Source organism: Pezoporus wallicus, unplaced genomic scaffold (assembly GCF_028554395.1).
Source record: "Pezoporus wallicus isolate ANWC-B61680 ecotype Strahan unplaced genomic scaffold, APGP_CSIRO_Pwel_v1 contig_5552, whole genome shotgun sequence".
NCBI lineage: Eukaryota > Metazoa > Chordata > Aves > Psittaciformes > Psittacidae > Pezoporus > Pezoporus wallicus.
In genome coordinates this window covers 5,268,551-5,287,659 of record NW_026640754.1, presented here as the reverse complement: position 1 = coordinate 5,287,659, position 19,109 = coordinate 5,268,551, and the positions used below count along the sequence as shown (strand labels likewise).

Here is a 19,109-nt window from a genome sequence, read left to right as displayed (position 1 = left end):
GAAGAAGCAAGTGCAAGCAGGAGCCAGAAGTAAACACACAAACCACTTAGTATTTTGAGACATTCTGGAGTGAGCGAGCATTACGGAGCTCTGAGAGTTTGCTCCAGAACTCTGAGGATACATGTTAAAAATAAGCAAACTTTGTCATTATGAAGTTGCTATAGCATCTCGCTGCTCTCACTGATGAGCATGCTGTCTAGAATGTATTTTGTGCTCAGTAGCTTTCATGTAGGATTTCCAACAGCTGAAATACATACTTGTTAGTAATGCAGACAGGAATCGGTCAGATTCAGGAAGAGCTGAGAGTCCAAGTCAATTCATAATTCCATCAGGAACTGTCCCCTCCAGAAAGCTGCCCTCATGGCAGAGCAAAGAAGCCTCTGCAAACCTTTTGGCAGGCTCTGATTAGCAGCAAGACCAAATTAAGGTTGTAGGAGTCTGTTAATGACTCCTGCTTGGACTCCCACCCAGAAATTTGGGGAAACTAAACAGCCTTTTGTCTCATTTGCCAGCAGTGAATCAAATGGGTTAAACAGTATTTTGCTGAAGGGAGAAGAGGGTCAATTGGAAGATAAACTGTATCATCTACAGAAACTAAGTACTCCTTTTCAAAAGTGCAGCCAAAGCTATTTAAATCTTTCTGTTTCCTGCTGAGACAACTGCTAGGGCAGCTGTCTGCTCCCCATCTCCATCAATACTAGCTCATTCACAGCTTGTAGCTGTTAAGACCCAGGGTTAGACAGATAAGATGTGCCTATTCTGCACAGTTGTAAGGCCTCATCCCAACCACAGTTGACCCGATAATGTGAGCTGCCCTGCGATCTAGCCATGCTAGCTGACCATTCTTGCTAGCTGCTCCTGCTCTTCTAGCTGTTCTGGCTCACCACAGCAGTTAAGATGGCAGGTCCCATTCCCCTCTCTTTACCAAGACTACATCTGGCAGACGGGGCTACATACAGCTCTCAACAGTCAAAATAAACTTCTTTAACAGATTCTCCTATCCTAGCTTTTCCATCTTGTGCTTTTGCACCTCACAATTGTACCTCTTATTTCCTACCCTTTATAACAAACCTTTTCAACAGGAACAACCCAGATACAGTAAAACATGAAATACCAAGCAAGCATATCTTAGACTTGCTCCTTGTCTTTGCTAGTTGTCAACAAAGCATTCTGCTGTATTCAGAACTGCACCCATCTGAAGTTCTTGGGGGAGAAAAGCCACTCATCTCTTTCAGGCAGCATACTGATACTTGGAGTAAAATGTAAGTTCATATAACTGAATTGGCCACGGCCCTTTCACAAATCCCCTTTTATCAGTATCTGCATTTGAAGAAAGGGCATCAGTCCCCAGTATTCTGCCTCACTGCTCTGTACCATTTGCTTCCTTCTCTTTCTTTTACTGTAGAGATTATTATTACAGTTTGATTCCCCTCCTTCCTGTTGTAGTTTAAGGGGTTATGAGAGCCTCCCTGCAGTTTGGTCTCAGACTGCAGCTACCCAAGAGACTCCTATCTCCTGACGCGGCATAAAGAAAGGCTTGTTAGTATGCTGAAGTGCAGCTTTGTGACCTGCAAAAATCTCCTCAATTTGGATGGACTCATGGCAGACAGGCATCATAGTCAAACAAGCTCAGAGGATGAGATGACACTGTATTGTAGTAAGATATCCCATACCCATGGTAAGTATTAGTATTGCAGGGGTCTGTCTTATGCAGCCCAGGAAGTAGCCTCTGAAGTTAAATCTTAATTTGTGCATGTTCTCGGGGAGACAAAGAGAAAAAGCACTGAGCATTATCAAACAAAATAGTCATGTAACTCAGCAGAACAAGCAGTATGTAGATTTAATTAATTCCCTGGCACTGTCAGTTGTGGCATATCCTGTTGTCGTCCACAGGCAGCACACCAAGAAAGCTTGGCTGGCATCTAGAGGGCTACAGATGGCTTGTAAAACTTCTGTCTCTTCTTGTTTACAGCCAATTTCTGGAGTGCAACAACAAGTGGCGAGACAAGCAAAGGCCTTCCTTTCCCTGGGAAAGATGGCAGAAGTGCAGGTCAGCAGACGGAAATTCAGTGGAGAGAAGTCATGGCTGTGGTTTGCTACAGTGAAGTCTCTGATTGGGAAAGGGGTGATGCTTGCTGTCAATCAAGGCAAAGTGCAGACAAACGTGCTCAACATTGCAAATGAGGACTGCATAAAAGTGGCAGCTGTTTTGAACAACGCCTACTACCTAGAAAACTTGCATTTCACCGTTGAGGGAAAGGACACACACTATTTTATCAAGACCACCTCCCCTGAGAGTGACCTTGGGACACTGAGGCTGACAAGTGGGCGGAAGGCCCTGGAGAATGGCATCAACGTCACTGTTTCCCAGTCCACCACTGTGGTAAATGGCAGGACTCGTAGGTTTGCTGATGTTGAGATGCAATATGGTGCTCTAGCACTTCACGTCCGCTATGGCATGACACTTGATGAGGAAAAGGCCCGAATACTGGAGCAAGCCAGGCAAAGAGCTCTTTCCAGTGCCTGGGCCAGAGAACAACAGAGAGTAAGAGATGGAGAGGAAGGCGCCAGGTTGTGGACAGAAGGAGAAAAGAGGCAGCTGCTTAGTGCTGGAAAGGTACAAGGATACGATGGGTACTATGTACTCTCTGTGGAGCAATATCCAGAATTAGCAGACAGCGCTAACAATATACAGTTCCTCAGACAAAGTGAGATAGGAAAGAGGTAACACACTGGCTTAGCTCAGGCTGCCAAAGAGACTGTGTACCAGTGTCTTCTAAAAAGGAGACCAAACTGTTTTGCTGCATTACTACTTGAGCCTAAGCTTACATCTTTGCTCAGATTTTTTCTGTAGCACAATCCGAACAGACTCTGTAACGAAAAGAGCGCCTTCCAGAAGAATGATACTGCTAATGACAAAACTTTTTTGTTTTTCTCAATGACCTTAAAGGTGATCTGCTTTAAAGAATATGTTTACATATGCATATCGCTGCACTCAAGTTGGACTGAAAAGTATTAAAGAAGAAAAAAGAAATGAAAAAGGCCTACAGATTTTGCAACAGGCTGTCTGTTCCTTTGAGGCACTGTATTTACTTAAGATACAGACCCATACAGTGTTTCTAAATATTACTGAATTGTTGACCTTTGCTTACCAGAAGTAGTCTCTCTTTCTCTTTTTCTCTCTCTTTCTCACTGCATAGGATGTGGTATATATCTGTTAATTTTAAAACGTGGGGCAAGAATTACTGTTTATAGACAGCCCAATTGCTTTAAACTGTGCTGCTTTCTAAAAGGACATTGGCACAAGTGACTTACGCTACCATGGGAATTTAATAACGGATTTTACAGTGCTAACATGGTTTGCCTTGGGGGGAAAATGGCAAGTAGAATCCTTGTTGCAGATAAGCAAAGGAAACCCTGATTTTTTTGTAAATTATGTGAGACAAGTTGTTTATGGATTTTTATATGAATTACAATTTACTGTACATCAAATATTAGTCTCAGAGGAGTTAATTTATGTAAAGTGTTTAAAAAAGTTTATACTTAAAAATAAAATGATAAAAACATGTGCTGTGTGTGATTTTTTTTAAAGAAAAAGGAATTGCACCTTTTATGTTATAGCTGTACAGTATAAAGGATTATATTGTAGAGATATAACAGTGATGACTAATGTCCAAAAGTGTTAATATTTTTGTATTAGGTTTAAAGCTGTGCATCTATCACTCTGCTGATGGGATGGGACACTCCAAAGTGGCTGGCTGAATCAGACCACAGCTCCCTCTTCTCCCATACCTTTCCTGTCACCTAGGCCAGTGTCACTTCATCAGTCATTGTTAGAAGGCACAGTAACCAAATAAGTCTCATTTATTATGATGGAAGACTTTAATAGGTTGGGTTTTACTTGTCTGTTTCCAGCCCTAATGTAATAAAAGGACATTTATTCATACCAGGTGGGGTTTCCGTTGTTTTTTTAGAAGCTTTGTTTCACAATGGAGAGAATAGTGTCTCAGGTGCTTGGCAAATTGTATGTAGAAGAAGAAGAAATTATGTAGTTTCATCCAGTTATGTCAGCTTTGTCTTCTGTATAATACAGCTCTTTTAGATGTTAATAACTCCAGATAGAAGAAGTGTACCTCTGACCTGATGCTACAGAATTGCTGTTTAGACAGGCAGGCTGTTCAGTAGGTTCATCTCCTGGCCTTCAGATGGCAGATCAGATCCCATTACTGTGAACACTGACCCTGGGATGGAGAGGAAGGTCCAGTTCTAGTGCCTAGTCTGCATCTCCACACCACTGCATAGATTTGGCATGCTCTGCTCCAAGGCCCAGTAAATTTGCTGCAGGACAGAACTGAAGTGTGCAGCTGGTTCCTTATAGGAAGCCTGTGGTGGCATCTATGGCATCTGTTCTAGATCTTGGCTGAAAACATTCTTAGAGCTTTACTCTCATGAGCACTAAATTCAGCCACAAAAATAAATATTTTTAAGATGAGACAAAATTGGGTTTTTTGATGTTCATTGAAATATACACAGTATTTCTATCCATGTATTATAATGACAAACCATAGTAAGTGACCGTGTCTTAACTATGAATGGTTCAAGTGGATGTAATAAAAATAGTTTTCTAACTGCTTTGTATTCTGAGAGTCTATGGTATTACATACTCTAAATTGCACATTAGGATTGTTCGATAAACAGATTTGAATTTCTCCCAGCCAAGTTGCTACCGAATCTACAGTATCAATGCTGTTACTGTATGTGTGTATTTGGTAGAACATACAGAAGTAATTACACATATAATGAATGCTAATCATCTATTAGAATGAAAGCACAGATTAGTTGTTAGTATTTTTACCCTGGAAGTCTTGAGGGCCCTAAATTTAGAGAGGATGATATGTCAGACCCCAGAGGCGTGTCATTGATCTACGTATTCTTTTTAAAGATGTAAAATGCTAGGTGTTTGCAGTTCTGTTGGGTGGCTCTTCCACAGCACTGTATTTAGCATGCTGTAAGTGCTCTCTGTTGAAATAGGCTCATATTCTAAATTATGTCAAATGTTTCTGTTCTGTTTGAATATGAAAAGCTTGTATAACATGTCAACAATGAAATATACTACTTGATGCATACCAGTTCCTTCTCCTTTGTTCTGGCACCAATAAACAACAAATTATAGTATCTGCTGGTGATCATTTTAGATAAAGTCAAATCAAGCCAATTAGTGGCCTTGTTAGTTGGTATAATGAGCCTATTTCTTGCTAAAAAAGACTTGCGATCTGGACATGCTCCTGCAGGAAATAGTGACCTTGGGGAATATATAAGCAAAAGATCTTTTTAAAGAAAAAAAATATGCATAATTAAAAGAACCATATTACAAAAAAAAAAAAAAGGAGATTCTAAGTATTTTAGGCAATGCCAGTGAAAATGCTATCCTGATATTTTGAGATGTATATTTCGTCTGATTTGTATTGTTCTTTAATTTGCCTTCTTAACTTTATAGTGTCCTGAATTTTCCACAAATTGCTAACTATAGATTGCATCTAGGCTTTCCAATAAAAGCCAACCCAATGTGTGTGTGTGTGTGTGTTTATATTTGTTTTTTAAATCTGTATGTCGGATATTGCACCTGTGCTACTGCTTTTCTCATATGGGAAGAAGCAAACTGATCCAGTTGCACTAGTATTGATTCATTTGCTTCACAGTTGGCAGTATGTTTTTTGACTCTGTCCAATGGCCTCATCTGCTAACTCAGCAAAGTGAATTACTCCATGGGATCTCTCAGGTGGCCTACTTTACAGAAAACATTACATATACCTCACAAAGCCAAATCTTTTATAGTTAAGGAAAAGCCAAAAAAAAAACAAAACAAACAAAAAAAAAACCACAGAACTGTTTTCTCTCATGTTCTCCTGAGTAAAAATATGACAAAAAGTATTTCATTATAAGTAAGTAGGTTGGCATTGATAGTTACATATATGCATAGAAGAGATCCTTCAATCTGCATTTAGACCCACTTTGCAGAAACTGCTGACTTCAGCACTGCTATATGTCAAGAGACTTCTTTGATTTTAGTTGGAACAGGCAGACTTCACCACGCTTACTTTGTAGTGACAACCTCAAGTTGGTAACATGTAGATCCAGCATGAACCAGGTCACTCTGTTTAGCCAACTGTGGCCTAATTTTGTTATTTAAAAAAAAAAAAAAAAAAAAAAACCACACACACAAACCCCACAATAACAGACCAGGAGTGGGGGAAATGCCAGTTACCTCTACTACCTTTCAGGAGCACTTTTAAAGTGACAGCTGAAAGATGGTAGAAGAAAAGCACTGCATAAAATAACAGTTAAAAATGTCTATAAGATTCGCAGAGAATCTGAGATGACAAAATGTTTGAGTTCTATTTTCAAAAAAAATAGGGGGGGGGGGGAAAAAAAGGAAAAACAAATCTTCTAGAAGCATTAATACCTTGGTTTACTACTAACTCCAGAATGGCAAGCTACAGCTATACATATGGCCAGCTTGAGACCTTTGAAGAAAAAGAAGAGACTAGTGTGTAATTCATTGGGGATGGGAAACCCAAAGCAAAAACACTTACTAGAAATGGCTTCTAAGCAGCTTATTAGAAGCTGCTTATTTGACACTTACTAGAAGCTGCCAGGGTTAAAAATAAGCCAAAGCAGAGCATCACACAGCATAAACTGAACAGCACAGGCATAGTGAAATCATACCCCTAACTGCAAGCCGCATCTGAACGAACCAGACTGATCAGCTTCTCATCTACAGCCAATTAGTGCTAAGGACTAAGTATGCAATGCTTATACAATTAAATTGATCTTTGACTGCACACACAAGTTGCTGGGACTCAGTGATTAAAAAAAAAAAAAAAAACCACCAAAATGAAAACCAGTTAATTGATGGGTAGGTGCCAATTTTTTCCCCTCTGAGAGAAAAGGAACACATGGTCTGTAGTTGTCATGTTGACGGACAGAGCTTAAGACTAATTTTTTTCTCTTAGGTTTTTAGCTTGGTGGCAGAGAGACATATGAGGCAAATTTGTGTGAGTGCCTAAGCCAGAACTATAAAAAAGGCAAAACATTAATAATAGATAAGGTCCTGCTCCTCCTCCTCAGCCCATTTTTTGGCAGGAGTAGCATAAATACAGGTGCCAGCACTTAATTAAGTGCACCACCAAAATCTGTTCATACATCCTAGACACCTGAGTGTTTGTTGCAGATCACTAAAAATATCTTGGGCCTTTCAGGGTGAAAAGATAATGGAAAAGGGTGGGTTTTTTCCCCTATGCCCCTCCTAATCACAAGATATAATATTGGCTAGTGCAGTTGGCATTGTGAGGGGTAAGAGAGGAACAAGAACATGCAGTCTGGTGCAAGAGCACAGTCTGCCCTGCTTTAATAACCGATAGGCTGGGGACAGCAGGGGAGGGAGAGGGAACGTGAGATGGCCTCTCTTTAGGTGGGCTGAAATGTAACAGTGAGAGTGAAGTCACGCAGTACTACACTAATACTGGCATGAGGATTATCTTAACTGCACTATTCTTTGTATACATGCTTTATTAAAAAAAAAAATATGAAAAACCCCACTCTGTCCTGATTTCTAGCACCACAAATGCATGCAGTTCTGAGCTGTGCAAGGATGACATAAAACACAGCCCTAAATAAAGGTAAATATGCTAAATATTGCTCCCTGCTTCTAGACATAGCAAACTAAACAGCAACACCATCTCCCCCTTTAAATACATGAGAATGTCATGTGCAATTTGAAGGTGAAGAACAAGCATAATAACATGGCAGCTTATTAGAGTGCCATGTTTTCACAGAACCTACTTTATTGCATTCAGTAGTTCTGCAGGTAAACTCTCTTGCTATTAATTACTGTAACTTCCTAGGTAAATTGTGTAAACCTTTTAATTTACCAAGTTAAAATTTTGTCATTGAGGAATATAAATTTCTAGAGATGTGTGCATTTTTTTTTCCTACTATAAACTAAGTCAAAGCTCACAGTTAACATAATTATGCAGCTTAGAGCTAATGGTTCCCACAAAGCTGTCTCAATAAAACCTTCTGGGATTCAGGAGGAAAAGGAGGAAATTCAGAAACTAAGAACAAGGCTGGAAGGCAACAACATGTTTCAACTGGCTCTAGTTACTCAATCACACTTAAGCTGTCTGAGACAGCAGAGCGAGCGCCATGCATTACAGAAGCACGTGGGAAATTTTTATCCCAATGCAATAAAGTATTTCCACATTCCAAGCCCAGGAGTCATTTTAAAACTTACAGGAAATTTAAATCACTTAAAAATTACAGGTATGGCTATCTAATGAACCAATTAACCTTACATGAATTAAAAGCAAAAAAACCCACACACAACAGTATGGGGAAAGGTATCAGTTAAGAAGTCAAATCTCAGCATACCTGCAGGCACGTGATGCTCTATAGCAAGTGCATCCAGTGTTTGCTGACAAAAAAAATGGGGAAAAAATGGGCTGGGGAGATCATAGCACCAGGACCAGGTGCTAGTCATGATTTTCACAATGCTGGGGAAGCACATATAAAAAAAAAAATCAGTGATGCCAACATCTGCAGATGACAAAAATTAATGGATTTGCAAATAATGGCTAGGACAGAGCAGTCATACAGAACAATATGGATCACTCACTGAAGTGAGCCCATTCAAACAAAATGCATTTTAATACAGGCAACTCCAGAAGTAAAATATCTCAGAATAAGAAATGCAAATCTTGCTATGAAAGGTATGTAGCCGCCTACAAGAAAGCAGTGACTGGAAAGAATGAGGAGCACATAATAGTTAAATAACTCATTGTGAGATTCCAGTACAATAATGGCAGCAATGAAGAGCTCAGAGGGGTGGAAAAGCTTAATAAGATTACTGGCCTTGTTAAACAAAGGAAATAGGAAGGCAATGTTATCTCTGCATATGGCACCACCAACCTGCAGTCCTGGTGCATGCATTGTGAAGATGCTGTTTAAACCGGAGAGAGAGAGCACAAGGAGACATCACACATAAATCTGAGGCTTGGCAAAAAACCACACATCTTGCAGGGAGAGATTTAAACAGCTCATGCACACACCCCAAAAAATGATGCAAAAGAGTGCCATGACAATAGACTCTTAAGAGCCTTCACAGAAAAAAAAAAAATCCCACATTGTAATAAAATGTTTCTAAACGGAGGAGGAGGGAAGAGGCAGTGGGTGGGAATGCAATTGTGATAAAATTCACATTAGGAATTTGGCACAAAAGAAAAACTCAAAAAAAACCCAAACAAAACCCACAAAACAAAAACCACACAGGAGGTGAGCTCTGTTTCGTGAACAAACTATAGAAGTAGCTTTCAGCAGCTTTTGGCAAAATAGGTGGCTATTGGAATTACACGTAACGGACGCTAGTGATGGGAGTTTAAACCAGATGATGGCACAGTCCATTTAGCCACTAGGCCAGGGGATTTAGGTTCGTCTTCCCCTTATCCCCTCCCTGCTCCTTTTCCAACCCTGAAATTAACTTGATACAGACCAAAGCCAACACAGATTATTCTCAAAGTCCTGACTTTTTAAACACACAGTGCAAGGCTGAGGCATTTTAAAAACATCCTTGTTTCCACAGCAGAGATATGCTGTTCTATTACTTTTCATAGGAGCTGATTATTAAACTTAACTAAAAAAAGCCTCCTCACTATTAAAATGGTATCAGCAGCATACTATGAGCCAATATGCCTGCATGTTTACGTCTCCAAGACACCCAGAGGCAAGTGTTTAGGTTGGGAAAAAAAAAAAGCGCCCAAACCGACAGAACCTTGTCAGCACCAGCAGTGACTGCGCTTTGCCCTGGGCGTGCACTGCCCTCAATTACCGACTCTCCCCGCCCAGGCGTTTCAAGCTCTGTCGGCTCCGGTGAAGGTGGGACAGTATCTGGTCATTACTCGGTACAAACGGGGAGCCGCCGCCGCCTCCAGCGTTTCCAAGGCGGGCTCGCTGTGCTGGCACCCGGAGCGAGGGGACCGCCAAGCTCCCGCCCCTGCCTTACCCAAGGAGAGGAAACTGCTCCCTCACGGGTCCTGCCCCACCTCACAAGGAAGCTCAGGGTTAAGCGAAGAGATTAAAGGGCGCTCCCACCCGCGAGCGTGCCGCTACCTGCGCAGGCACGGCAGCCCGACACGGCGTCCCAGCTCTCGTAGCGGCTTGACCCCGCGCCACCAGGGAGCAGGGCTGGCTGCAGCGAGGCCGCAGACACCCCTCCGAGCCCTCAGACGCAGCAGCCCAGCCTCGGGCAGGGGGCTGGGGCTGCTCACCTCGCCCCTTCGACACCTGCCGTCCGTCCCTCCCTCCGGCCCGGGACTGCCGCTGCCACCGCCGGGACACGTCGCCCTCCACCCGGTTCGCTCAGAGCCGTGGCTCGCGTGCCCCCTGGCGAGCAGGGGAGGGACGGCAGCAACCGGCTCCTGGCAACAGCCCCGGCGTGCGGGGGTCTTGGCCGCCATTTTATTGGCTCCCGGGATGCAGGCTGTTAGTGTTACCCCACAGTGCAGCTCAGGAGGCCGGGTTCTAGCAGTAAATAAGTATATAAATACTGCCTCAAGAGGCCGTGTCCCCTAGAGCAGCGCCTCGTGTCGGCCCGCAGCATGGTGCCTGGCTGACCCAAGTGCAGCAGGCAACTTGGCACATCTTGCTGGGCCCTGTGCCGCCTCCTGCTCTCTTTCCTGTTACCCCGTAAGGCGCCATACCCGCAGCCTTGCGGAGGAGGTGGCAGGTGCTGCAGAGCAGGACTCCTCAGCCCCACATCCCATAGCCCAGCAGCGCTGCCCTGTGCGCTCCCCAGCCCCTGCTGCCTGGCACAGCTACAACAGCAAGTCCTGCTCTGCCATCCTAAAGCAGGTCCCTTTCGCTGCCTATTCAGCCTAACTCATTGCACCCACAGAATAGCTGCCTGAAACCACCTTGTTCCTTTTTAAATAGAATCAGAGGGTGCCAGCTTGGCTGCTGCTATATGCATTTAGTAAAATACATGGGGCTCTTTTGTTTTTAACTGTACAAAAGGTATTTACAGATGGCTTTCATCTGCAGCCAGTGAAATGCAACAGCGTGGAGACCAACTGCTTCAAACAAAGGGCAGCCTGTTTGTCAGCTTAGCTGGAGGGGATGTGCTGTGGCTGGCGGCAGCCCCACAGTAGCTGGTGGCTGGCTGCGGCCATGGCACTGCCGCAGCCTTATACCAACGCTGGGCAGATAGCTCAGCCAGCCACTGCAAGGCAACAGCTGCCTGGGATGAGAGGGCAGAAGGGAAGGGCATGGTCTGATATTGTGCAGCAAAGAGTGTGTGTGCGTGCCTTGAAAGTTAGTTTGTAGTTTTTGTTCCTCAATAAATCAAGGCAGATGCCCCTGTAAATCCTGCTCCTCAGGTAGAAAGCAGAAGATCAGGAACTGCATGCTGTAGAGAGCAGGGCTATTTTTCTTTTCAGTGCCAAGAGCACATTGGTGACACTCAGTGCTGTGCTGGGTCAGGCCTTCACCCTCTGCTAAGTTAATGCCAACAACTCCTTCATCTGATGAGCAAATAGTAACAGTGGAACCCCTCCTTGCACTTTTCCACCTTTCTTTCCTCCTGTTGCAATAGCAATAGCCTCTGAAGGAGGTGCACTAATTAGTTGCCATAACACTTCTTGGGTGGCTGGAAGAATATACTGCCTCTGACCTCATGCTTTGCCATGTACCTTAACAGCTTATTACTGCTATTGCATGGCAGCAATGGTTTATTTTATAGTTGCTTTGAAAGAGCCATTCCTCTAGTGCTGAAAAATAATCTGAGATGGATGCAGAGTGTCTCCAGAAGACTGCTGTTAAACTGTCTATAACCAAGTGTCCAAACCTGCACAAAGCTGTTTCATTTGCTTAACATCGACTCACTAGCAATTAATATGCCTGACATAACAGCGCACTACAAGGCCCATAAAATCTGTAGCAGTAGGGGAGTGAAATGATTATAACTTTTTTTTTTTCTTTTTTCAATAATACCAGACTACAGTTTGGGCACTGTAATCTTTTCAAAGCAAGAAGCTGAGCTGCATCTGAACAGCTGTTGTTTACTGAAGCAATAATTAGCAGTGAGCCAGTTAAAATACCTACTACCTTCCTCAGCAGCTCAGCGGTCATTTGCACCCTGTGCGTGCAAGCAGCTTCACGTGTAGACTACACTTAATAAGAAAATCTCACTTAGCTAAGTTTAAGAAAAGAATATTTAAAATGGCAGCATCATCCAGCCTTATGCATACAAGTAATCCCACTGAACTCATTGTGTGCTGGGAGGCACAGATTTCAACTCATACCAGATGTCCCCAGCACAGTGGTTTTCAGCTGGTGGTGGACAGGACATGCTGCAAATAAGGTGTTAGATGCAGTCCTGCTGAATGGGCTCTACTGGCTCCAGGCAAGGCCAGCTGCACCCCACTCCTGGGACTGAAACCTCCGGGGAAGCACATATGCAGATCCATTTGCCAGGTCTGCAAGTTTCCTGGTCTTACAAGGCTTTTTAGCTTAGTTTGACAGAAGCATAACAGCAATAAGAGAGAGGAGGAGGGTTGCTGTACACGAGGGAGCAAAGAGGTAGGCACAGGCCATGTAGAAGTTGGACCTCCTGATTCCACACCTGGATGAAACCTAGCTATCTTCATGTTCTTCCACAGGGGGAAATCACTGGGGAGAAAGCAAGATATTCCAGAGTAGCCATTTGTTTATTGATTAGGGCATCCTGCTGGTGCATATGAATTTACAACCCAGAATCTGAGTCTGAGCATTATGTTTTCATCTCACATGCAAACCACCTGGTTACTGGCAGCAGTTCATCTGTCTGAGACTGAACGTAATAAATAAAACAAATATATATATACAACTGTATACATTCCGGGTAAGACTCAGAAATCAGGGTACTGAGCAAGGCTATAGCTAAACTATTCTATTAGGCTGCTATTGTCCAAAGGGATAGTTGTATGCCTTTCTCCCACCTCTTCCCAGCCAAAGCTTCCCATCACTTGTGCTAGTACTTAGCTACATCTGATTCTGTTGTGAGCCACACTGAGGACCTAAATGCCCTCCTCCTCTGGGATTCCTTCTCCTTGGATTTTAGCTCTCTGGTATGCCTCCAGGCAGCATGAAACAAGCATGACTATGGACCCAAGTGAAAGGATAGGACCATGCAGCCAGGCTTGTTGTGGAGGGGAGGCAAGGATAGAATGTCACTGACTAGAATCAATTTAAGCAGCTGTCCCGTAACAGTTTCAGTTACCTGCTTCCTTTCTGGCTTAGAGCTTCCTCTCTACTTCGTTAAACACAAAACAGAATTGACAAGATTGAGAAAGCAGTAGCATCCTGGAGCTCTCCCCATCTGTGCTATTAGAGATGGCAGTTTTAAGTCTCCAAGACAGCAGAGCACTGGAAGCAGTCTTCAAGAACCCAGGCAGGGCTGCTGGCTGCACCAGGGTAAGCAAGATGTTCCACAGATAGGTGTCTGCCCAGGTCCAGAGATTCCTTCTCCTGCGTGAGAATACTGGGCTGCCAAAACTGATAGGTACATTTCCACTAACAGCTGTCAAATAAGTGGCTCCTGACTAGAGAAAATAAAAACATTTTGACAGAAAATTCCTGACCAGCACTACACAATAAGCCAGAAAATGACTTATCTCATTACACCTGTAGTGCCTTAGAGCTCCTTTTTCTGGCTAGTCAAGTTGTCCTTTTAAGATGGAGCTCTGATGTTAGACACACAGGGATCTGGAACAGTCAGTTACAAGCTTCAGGAGTTTCACTTAAATGAAAGAAAATGTACTTCAAAGTTTAATTTTTTGTTAGCACTGTATTTTTTTCATATTCTCAAGAAATGATAGCTATCACGTCTGTCACTGGAAATCCAACCAGAGTTGCTCAACTAGTTACAAATAAAAGCAGGAGACCAGCACAGACCAGACAGCAGACCAGTACAGTTTCACTGGAAGATCTCAGAAAGTAAACAATGGCAAACAGCATGATTTTAAGTGAGATCTTCCAGATTTAAATGATAGGAACATAACTGTCCTTTCAGCAATCTTTACCACCCCAGAGCAGCAACTGCAGAAGTTCAGTCATTTTAAAATAAACATGGTGATATTTACATAAATGTAAATAAAATCAAGTCACAGCAAGCCATACCTTTCACGCCTATTAAGACATACCCCATGGGGTGCTGAGAGGCACAAGGCCAAATGAGTTCAGCAACCCAAGAAATAGAATAGTGCCCTCAAAGTAGCTGGTCTGGGGTGTTAGTTATTAAACAGAAACCTGAAATAAGGGATTTGCATTTCCTTGTTCCTGCTGGTGTGTGCAATAAATCACTGCAGCTCAAAACTCATTTGTTTTCCTGAGTCCTATTTCTTTTCTCAGTCCAAGCAGACAAGAAATATTCAACCAAAACGCTATGGATGTGACACAAGCTGACAAAAGGGAGATGTGGAAATGACAGCCCATAGTTGAAAAAGGCTGATGAGCCTGGATCTTGCAGCCCACACATTGCATCAAATCACACCGTGTCTTAGCCCACCATGCAGCCAGAGAAGCTCAAATAAAAGCCTATCTATACATAGAAGGTACAAGTTGTAATGGTACTGTAGGAATTCAGATGATACAAGCCTCATCAGAGCAGTCACATGGGTTCAGATGCTGTGAATAATGGGATTTATACAACCTTTGATCAAAATGGTTCCACTGCCAAAACATTTGTACTGTACAAAATTTTAAGACCAGTTAGGATATGAGAAGCCTTCCACTGAAATTCCTGGATCATATAGGGTTAGGAGTTCAAAAACAAAACAAAAAAAACAACTGCATATGATAGTAAAAATCTCCCATAACTATCAGTTAACCTGAACAGTACATTAGTTAATGGTCAAGTATACCCCAGCTCAGTACCCCCACCACAAAAGTGCTTGTATGATGGGTGGTATGAGTGTATTTTTAATAGGGAGGAAAAGCAGAGGCTGTAGAGAGGATGGCCCAACAGCGTAACTTTGGCTTTGTACTGTCTTCCAGACCAGAAGGCTATGGCACATAAAAGGGGAGGTGGAGGAGGCAGAAAGTCACCCACCTTTGCTCCCTGCCTGGGAGAGCAGTTTCTCTGCACCACATTGCAGGCTTGGGACCTCAAAAGACCTTGCCCTGAGAATTTGCTTCGGGGACTTGTCTGGCAAGAGCAAAAATCGTTACTCAATCTCATGCTGTGGCGTATGCACCAAGCCTATGTTATGGTGTAGGTCAGCTGCAAAAGCAGTGTCCTGGCACTGGTGACACATACAGCCTGAACAGGGTGGAGCAGGATCAGGTCCTGAATAGGAGAAGGAAAGCAAAGTGGAAAACAAGAAGAAAAGAAAATACTAGCTAAAGAAGAGAATGCTGATTAAATAAAACACCAGCAGCAAGCAGGAAGAAAGCCTCTGTACCTCAGTGAAGCACAGAGAAGGCAATGTCATAAGCGATGGAGCAAAGGAGAAGGCTCAAAGCCCTGGTCTTGCAAGCAGTCATGTACCATACAGAACCTCCTCTCCATCTGCCCCTTGGGCACTGTCTTCTCCCCCTAATATATCTCTACAAGGTAAAAGAATAGGTACGGGTTGAAGACCAGATCTGAGATATGCAGGGCTGTCCCCGCCATCTAACCAGAGTTACAAACTTCTTCTTGTCATTCCCAAGCCACCCTAAGCCTCTGTGGGAGTGGCGGAGGAGCAGAATCCTTTTTCCCCATCTCCCTCAAGTGCTTTGCAAATGCTTGAGAAGGCCTGCACCCCACATGCTTATAGAAGCAGCAAACAAATCTTGTTAACAGTTTCTTGATAATCTGCCTGTCCAGAGAAAGCACTTACTAATTCCTCAGGCTGAGAAGCACCATCTAGAGCTTTCTTCCTGTTTGTTTTTGGATATATTCTCTTACTACTGTGCTGGGGAAAGCCAAAGTGAAACTGTTCACTCTTCTGCCTCCCAAGCTTCTGATTCAGGTCATAATAAATCTAGAGTGGTATCTGTCCAGGATATTGTATTACCCTAGACAGAAGTGAAAAGTTTCCTAGAGTGAAATGATACAATTACTGGCCCACAGCTCAGTGCTCCCACTAGGCACGCTGGCCTCAGAAACAGCAGCAAAAGGCTCTTGAGAGAGCCTATGCACCTTCCAAGGCTGCAGGTCTTACAATACTTCACACCACAGGGGAGAGGAGGAGGTGAGAACAACAGAGGTTCTTAATAAAACGTAGGGTTTTTTTAAACATCGCTCTTTGAAGTGCTCATAACATTGTACAAAAGAAACCAAGCTTTATCCACATTTTACAGAGATGATAGGAGTTGCGGGCCAGGACAGAGTCAAGAAACAGATCCCAACTTTCCCAGTTTCTGTAAGTCTAATGGTGGGAATAGGCTGCCATTGTGGAAATTTTCTCAGAATGACAAATTTCACCACAAAGGCACTGACGTTTTAACACTAATTTTAAAAACATTTCCACCGGCACTGGTGGAAGACTTAAGTACTGAGGTAACTCTCACAGAAAGGAGGTTTGAAACAGTTCCCTGTAAGAGCCTCAAATGTTAGTTTGTATTGCAGCTGCCTTTCAATGAGCATTGAAGCCAGTTTCCAAACATCAGTTTAGAAGCTTTTCATACTGAGGCGTGTCCTAACCCATTCAGCAGATGCACTTAGGAAGTTTTGCACTTGGTGAGATCTCTGGAGAAAAAGGAGATCTTCAAAGGGATAACAGTATCTACTTCTGATTATAGGCCTAGCTTAGTATGCTGCTTGAACACCACTGGGTGCGTCCTGCATACCACATTCTGATCAGCAGAGTGTTGAACATTCAGAAGAAATACTTCTCTTGTCCTGTTAGTTTATTTGAAGTTTAAGGTTTTAAATGGTTCTTGACTGAAACACAAATACCCTGCAGTCAGCAGAGACAGCCCTGGACTAGTTCTGTTCAGAAACAGTTGCTTCTGCTCTACACCTCCTGTCCCAGGGGTTCAGAGGGGTTCCTCTAGTTCTCTGCTGGTGCTGGTTGTTGGAGTGGCCAGGCAACCGTTAGCTATCAGCAGCTTCCAGAGCTTAGAGCAAGTACTTGGGGAAACCCAAGACAAATTCTGTTATCAGTGTTGAATGCACTGCTGCATTTACAACTGTTTCATTCTGTGCTGCACCAAATGCTGTGACACTATAGCAGGAGCCTAAGCTAGGCTCCAACGTTTATGAGCAGCGAGTTGAAAATCGACCCAAACCACATTGTAAAATATGCTTCTATATTTTAAGCATCAGATGTGTTTTCCTTATGAGCTACTACCAAACCCGGTCCTCCAAGTAACCTGCAGACTAGTCCTCTCTTGTTCTTCCATAAAAGAAGCTGCGCTGTAATACCCCTTGAAAAGGGTGACTGTGTCACACCTCTGCCCCAAGGTTATCAGGAACCCAGCCAGATCCCCACATCTCCCAGCAATGTTGGCTTCCTGAGTGAGTTGGGGATGTTAGCAGCCCACCTGTGTGTTCAGGTAATAGTCTGCTGGGAGAGCAAACCTCAGCTGAAGCATAGATGTTTGGTTTATTAGCACAGGTTTTCCTACTGCTTCTCCAGGGAAAGAAAAAGGGAAGTTTCTTCCCCACACATGTAACTTTTCAGACTGAATAGTATGAGAGCGAGAAAGCTGCTGCTGCTGCTTAAACAGCAATGGTATGAACATGGGAAGCCAGGTGAGAGTTCATTCATTGTATGCAGTGAAACTTAGGTAAGCTACAGAGCCTGACACCTAATGGAGGAAAGGCCAATGAAGGTCAAAAAAATTACATTGGGAATCTCTGCACTACTTTTAAACTAGAAGTGTTATCTGTTGCCAGTAGCCTTTGGTGTAGTTTTCACTGTGTTCATATGGTAGCTATTCATTGTTGAGTAATTATCTTGTTTTATTTTTCTATTTGTTTATCAAATAAATCAAACTAATAAAAATCCAGCCCACGATTGCCATAGGAACTCTCCAACAAGGACAGATGCAGTGTATAGCTGCGAGGGAAGAAAGCAGGCGTCAACTTTATTAAATTATACACAAGGCAATCAATACAACTTAACTCAAACAGCACTAGCAGGCTCTGCACTACGCATGCAGAAGGTGCAACCAGTAACTTAAGAGATTCTCGCAACACTAAACCTTAAAAGACACCATGAACATGCTCTAGAATGCAGTCTTTCTTGCCCTTTCCTCACGTCCTTCTAAAGGGAATCACAGAATTCATATAGTTTACTTTTCTACCCCATAGACATGCTGGGTATTTTTTTCCCTTCCCTAAATCCCATAGATCTGTGTTGAATTCTTCTTGTGGTGGTGACAGAATTTGCATAGAAAATTGAATCCTGGTTAAAATAATGCATTTAGACAATTTCAGACAGCTTTTGAAAACAGAAATCAAATCAACCTCAAACAAATCTAAATTGTTGTTTAGCTTAACTTGGTCACTGCCTCCCCAAAGATGGATGACAACAGACAGGAAAATAGAAAGCAGAGAGGAGAGGAGATTAAAGCGATAAAGGGCCTACAAAGCTCATAGCAATTTTTCTCCTTAATTTCCTCATATTCAAGGTAATATCACTAAGGGAAAGCCAGGAAAAAGAATTACCTGCACTGCTCAGACTGTATTTGTAAAAGGCAGTCTTATCACTCCTGATCCTCTGTATCACTGGCAGTGAGGGTTGTCTTTCTGGACACTACAGGGAGAAAAGGTGCCAGGCATTTGATTAGGCCACATCACAGTCTCCTTAAGTCCCCCAGCTGGGAGCCATCTGGCAGTAACTCACTCTGTGCAGGTCATCCTTTCTATTGCAGTGCCTCCCCACCTGCCAGAGTGCTGTGATTATCCTCCCTGCTCACATCCTCTTAAACAACTTGTCCCTACAGTGATGACAAGACCCCCCTCACCCCTCATTGCAGCGCTAGGAACAGGCTCCATCTCCTTTCTGCACTGGGCATTCTGAAGCAATCCTAGGATCTCTTTCCTTTATTTCTAGTCTTCTTCTGATGACAGTTGATCAGGGATCAGC

At 43.1% G+C, this 19,109-nt stretch overlaps 1 protein-coding gene across 8 annotated transcripts in view; it reads left to right on the top strand.

Moving 5' to 3' along the window:
- Positions 1-5,573, top strand: part of TENM3 (teneurin transmembrane protein 3) — an 830,895-nt gene extending 825,322 nt beyond the window's left edge. For all 8 annotated transcript variants that reach the window (XM_057420267.1, XM_057420268.1, XM_057420269.1 and 5 more), the window contains one exon: positions 1,973-5,573. In XM_057420267.1, coding sequence (XP_057276250.1) covers positions 1,973-2,728 — 756 coding nt within the window. In that variant the 3' untranslated portion in view covers positions 2,729-5,573. The remainder of the gene's footprint in view (positions 1-1,972) is intronic.
- The last annotated feature ends 13,536 nt before the right edge of the window (positions 5,574-19,109 follow it).